This window comes from Loa loa (assembly GCF_000183805.2).
Source record: "Loa loa unplaced genomic scaffold supercont3.184, whole genome shotgun sequence".
NCBI lineage: Eukaryota > Metazoa > Nematoda > Chromadorea > Rhabditida > Onchocercidae > Loa > Loa loa.
This window is the reverse complement of record NW_018108364.1, coordinates 40,724-46,570: the sequence shown is the minus strand read 5'-3', so window position 1 is coordinate 46,570 and position 5,847 is coordinate 40,724. Positions and strand designations below refer to the sequence as shown.

The 5,847-nt window shown below is 24.7% G+C and overlaps 2 protein-coding genes across 2 annotated transcripts; both read right to left on the bottom strand.

Annotated features, from left to right (window-relative positions):
* Positions 1–7: 7 nt before the first annotated feature.
* Positions 8–549, bottom strand: LOAG_18054 (hypothetical protein; the record flags this gene model as incomplete). The annotated part of the gene is made up of 2 exons (XM_020450724.1): positions 8–98; positions 383–549. The coding sequence occupies 2 exons, from the start codon at positions 547–549 to the stop codon at positions 8–10; spliced, it is 258 nt and encodes an 85-aa protein (XP_020305560.1).
* A 478-nt stretch (positions 550–1,027) lies between these two features.
* On the bottom strand, positions 1,028–5,320 carry LOAG_18053 (hypothetical protein; the record flags this gene model as incomplete). Its single annotated transcript, XM_003147500.2, has 10 exons — positions 1,028–1,210; positions 1,927–2,023; positions 2,153–2,280; positions 2,448–2,733; positions 3,125–3,339; positions 3,733–3,841; positions 4,199–4,335; positions 4,436–4,495; positions 5,015–5,117; positions 5,196–5,320. The coding sequence occupies 10 exons, from the start codon at positions 5,318–5,320 to the stop codon at positions 1,028–1,030; spliced, it is 1,443 nt and encodes a 480-aa protein (XP_003147548.2).
* Positions 5,321–5,847: the final 527 nt, after the last annotated feature.

Sequence of the window (5,847 nt, the reverse complement as noted above, 5' to 3'; positions counted from 1 at the left end):
AAACGCTTTACCAATGTATGCTAACAAAGAGTGCTTTATCAGCACGAGCTAACAAAGGTGCTAATCCTTGTAATCGTGTAATAATATGCATATAAAGCCTGCAGATAGCAGAAGGACATTCTTCCTTTCTTTTATTCTCCAAATTGATGTCTTCGAAATTCATCTTGTGGCTTATGTTTATGTTTTTGGAATTAGCTTTATGCATAATTTGTGTTTTGTAATTCTTAATGATTATGCTATGCTAATATTGTTTTATTTATTTGATAGATTCAATTATCCAAATTTGAGATGAAAATAAAGAAAATCTTACAACTCTGTGTGACATTACACAAAATATTTCTAAGAATACAAAAATTTTTCACTTCAATTTATATAAACTTACTCAGGTCCACTAAACATTGGCGTTGTTTGCAATTCAAAATCATAAAATTCGATTGCCAAAAAAATGGTCGGTCTTGTAGTACCAATTTGTGTTAAACTATGAGAGCTTAATACTATTCTTGATAAATGCAACATCATTTCATTTGTTTCCATTTCTTCCTTATTCATCTTAAACATATCAAATATACGCTTAGTAATATATTTTATTTTATCAGTTTATCAAATTTAATAAAATGAAAAGTTGGTAAAATTGAAAATTGATAGCTAAATTATCATTCAATACTCAATTATTATTTATATTTGCAAATTGCAGTAGCAGTACAGCAATAATATGAAGGATAGTTCTTGATGAAAAAAAAAAATTTTTTTCATTTTATGGCTAAGCGCAAAGTATAACTATTTCAGGTTAAATTTGATCAATTAAGTTATGATTAAAATCAAAGTTATAATTTAAAAATCAATCAAGTTATGATTAAAATCAAAGTTATAATTTAAAAATCAATCAAAGTATGATTAAAATCAAAGTTATGATTTAAAAGGAAAATAACGAAAAAAAACATTTCCTAAATTTCTTTACATTAAATTGAATTTATTTAAATCGTTTCACATATATGATGGAAATATTTACGATTAATTTAAATTATTATCACAATAAAATTATTACCGTAACAGATGGAATTGGCATTTGATCATCATATGCAAATGTTTTCAATCGCATTTCTAAGTTTATAATTTCAGCTTCACGTTCACTCAATTTTACAACCAAATCTTTCATTTTATATTCCGAATGTGCTTTTGTTTGTTGCAAATTTTGATTTAACAAAGCTATCTAAAATTAAATTCAAATATTAAAGCATTTATAAAATTTATCTATCAGTAATAAATTAAAAATCTTTTTTTTTTTAAAAAAAAAGAAAAATTGTGAGTATTAAAAAAAAAAAATTTTGCATAATTAATTCAATCTTTTCAATTATTTCATTTCTTATCACTGTATATTTTCGCTAACTGATTTCAAATCAATTCTTCGTGAACTAATTTTTAAATACCGTAATCATTGGGTGAAAAATAATTTTCTAATAATATTATGAAATATTATAAATGGGACAAAAATATCACCAAAAATGCAATCATTCACGTGGGCTAATTAACGCATTTCAAAATTAATTCTTTACAACCTAATCATTAAATAATTTAATTGAGCAAAAAGAAGAATAATATTTTTAAATAAGATAAAATACTATTTAAGAAATAAGAAATTCCACGTATGCTAATTTCTTTGTTTTAGATTAATTCTTTTGTAATTTAATAAATAGTTTAATTGTATGAGAAAAGAATAATACTTATAGATAAAATAAAATGTTACTTAAAAGTGTAAAAATTTGCATATGTCATTTACAAAAATCAAATTTTTTGTTTCCTTTTTTTTTTTCTTACATTTCATATGTTTAAACAATAAATGTTACAATGGCACATTCTATAACAATCATCCATTTGATGAGAATTACACAGAAATTTAATAATTTAATAAATTATAATTAATAATACCTCCTGAAGATGTTGTTCATTGATATTATGTTGAATAAGTAACATATGTCGTACTTTTTCAAGTTCACCATAAATTTCCATATACATTGTCCGCCATCTGAATAGCAGTTGAAAGTATTTAGCTTATTGATTAAGTAAATTATGCTAAATTAAATTAATTCATAAAAATTAAAGAAGAAGAAAATGTGGATGAAACAAAGAAGAAGTAAATTAAACCAAATTATACTTATCAATATTTTCTTGTTGTTTTGTCATTTCATCATCATCTGTTGTCCTTTCAATAATATGCGCTTCAATAATTCGTGTCAAATCTTCATATATTTTTACAAGACTGAAGTCTGTTTTGTTAGATTTCTGAAAAATATACACGCATATTTTTCAATTTATTTTCTTTCTTTTTTTTTCTCAAAATAATCCTTCTGGCCAAGAAATCTCTTCTTGGCTTTACAATCTTCTTGTAACTTTGCCAGAAAATATCATACATAATTGTTACAATTATGATCAAAGAACAAAGAACAAACTTCATTTGTTACAAAATCTTTCATTGTTGTTTTTTCAAATTCATTCTTTTGTTCAGATATTTGACCAATGACCATTTTGTCTCTAATTATTTGACCAGTTTGATTATTCAATCGTTCTTCTAATTCCAACTTTATTTGCATTAAATTTTGATAATTTTCCTTTAATTGAGAATATTTCACAAACAATTCATTCAATTGCTTTTCCATTTCCAATACACGTTGATCATTTGTCGTCGTTTCTCGATCCTTATCTTCGTCCATTGCTAATTGTTCGATTGTTAATGAACTATAATTAGTGAAAGGGAAAAAAAAAATGGATGATATTAGTACGACTAATTTTACTTATCCATTACACGTATATTTTTTGTACATTAGCATAATTAACATTACGTGTTACGTGTATGTATCTATTTGAGTAGTAATTTTTTTTTTTTATAAATATAATCAAACGAATAGTACAGTAATTTGTTTACTTTCTTCAAATATGATATCGTACTTTTTTATCATTTAAAATATTATAAATTTATTTTTTACATAATTCTATTCATTTCTATTTTAATTTTCTCTTAAATAATGAATATTTTGAAGGTTTTAAAAAAACAAAAAGCAACGATTTCATCAATTTTGACAAATTTGATTTAACAAAATTTGAATTTAACAATCATTTAAAGGCAAACTTTTGTACAAGCTTTTCATTTGCTTCATGTAGCATTTTATTCTCTTCTCGTATCATTTCCAATTCTTTTGCCATAATTTCAACATTTTTCAACTGTTTCTCAAACTTTATATCACCAGTAGCATTCATTGATAATTCATCAAATTGTCCCTCATGTTGTTTATTTTGAAATTGTTCCAGCAATTGATCATATTCATCTTTAAGCTTTGCTAATTGCTACAATTTATTGACATATTAGCATAATTAAATTTAAAGCAAGAAAAATGTTAAAATATTATCATGGAATCAAAAAAAAAAAGAATTGGTTAAATATTTTCGGGAAAAAAAAGAAACTCAATATTTTCCATTTTAAAATGTCATTCTTAGCCATTTCCTAATTGAATTAAGATTATTTTAAATTTGTATAAACTAATAAATAGGTAACAATGGTAATGATATATTTAATTAACTGCAATGAAATACTCAAATACCCTTATTAAATTTATTAAATTCAAATATTTAGTGTAAGTTTAAATCAATTATTTCATCTGATTATATATCAAAAACTGAAAAATTTATTAAAACATTTGATGAATGTCAGAGAAAAAAAAAAAAAGAAAGAAAGCATACTTGTTGAACATTATTTAATTTGCATGTTAATAAAGCGAATTCGTCATCTTTTTGTTTCAATTCTCGATTCAATTTGACGAAAAGCGTTTTATCCAGGAGCAATGACTTCCTTAATTATTTCAACTATTTCAAGCTAATTAATTATGAACCCTAATTAGTTGTCAGCTTTAGCCCTCTGCGTTATCAGCTATATTCTCTTTTTTTTCCATCATTTTCTTTTCAAACCATTAATTCATCTCTATTGATTATTGTGATATTTTGCGACTGTACGTCGCATGTAAGTGTATGCCAAATCTTTTGCTTACGACGTTTAACTGTTAAATCAATTATTTCATTTTATCGACTAAAAAAATTGGTTTCTTAAAATTTGAAATTTCTTACTAATGTGACAAACGACGTGCACTGCTCGTAAATAGTTACGAAATGATGTAAATAGCGTATACCTTTTAATTTCGTTTATCCTTACCTGTCGGAAATTTTTGGCACATCTGTTGCTGGTCGTTGTTGAATGGTGACAAGGTGTGACGAAGGACTGGCAGTTTGTTGTTGAGGATGAAGCCTTCGTGGTAAATCTGATTGTGGCCGTCGTACAGATAAACGGGCCTAGCAGGTATTAGGTATTGTTAGCTATTAAAAAATAAAATACAAACAAATACTAGCTTAAAAAAAAAAAAAAATACATTGAAGTGAAAGTATAACAAACCTTTGGGGACGATGAAGATTGTATTGATGCTCCTGGCCTAGCATAGTTTAGAACTTGTTGCTTCAAATTTTTTCAACTATAATTAAAAATTTTGTTCATTTAAATTAATATCATTAATAATGCTAATTAATGACAAGAACACATATCACAATGAAATAATAATCATATGCTAACAACAATAAAAGAAATGACACGTTATTAATGTTACATAAAGGTAAGCATAACATTCATTAACTATTTCAACTGAAAAACTATTCAAACATTTTTTAATGCAAAAACGAAATAATGGAAAGACTGAAATACTAAATTAAATAAAATTTAGAGCAAATTATAAGATACAAAAAAAGAAGTGCTCCTCAATTTAACCTAATAATTATTCCATTTTTGAATAATAATTAGACAAATAATCTTCCAATCTAATCATCTGTCTAATAAATAATAATAATTCGATGGATAATTCAAATCTCTTCAATATATCTCTCTAGAACAATATTAACTTTCATGGTCTAATACTTTGATTCAAATGATAACTTAGCTAGGCTAAATTAGCATATGAACCTAATTATCTTACTAACTTACTTTATTAGTGAGTAATCGATTTTCCTTAATCAATTCATCATAATTTGCTTCATTGCTGCAATCTTTACCATTAACGATCATACGTCGTATTTTTACATTTGACCTGTGTAAATTTTGAGTGTATAGATACGTAACATGTGACATATATTAATTATTTAATTAATTAATTAATTTGACTTACTGTTTCAGTTTACTCTCTAATTCATTGTAACTTCGTTTTAAGCTATGATGTTGTTGATAAAGAACATGATAACGATCTTCCAACTCTTGTCTTGACCATTTCTCAATCGAAGGACGAATGACCATCACTTATCATATTATAATCAATGTATAACCTAAAACTGTATTGTTTTCATCCATAAAGCAATCTGAAAAAATCAATTATGATAAGTCTCATTTCAAATCTTTTTCTTTTTCTCTATTTCTTTTCCCATTATCAGTTCTAATTTTACATTTCAAAAAAAAATAGTAATAGTAATAAATTAATAAAGATAAATAATTTAATAAATAAAACTACGAAGAATTTAATAAATGAGACTGCAAAGAAAATTCCCTTCAACACATTTACACTAACATGCACTAATTAATTAATTAACATTCACTCATGAATTTCTTCTTTTTTTTGATTTTTAAGAATTCAAAATAAAGCAAGACATAAAAAGTGATACCAGAGATTTGATCAGTACGTGTGTCAAACATATATTAGTCATTTCTAACAATCAAAATCATAAATTTTACAAAAAATTTATTCAAGAATTTAATTTTATAATAATAAAACTATTATCAGTCAAATTAAACTATTATCAGTCAAATTAAACTTAATCAACAGTCAA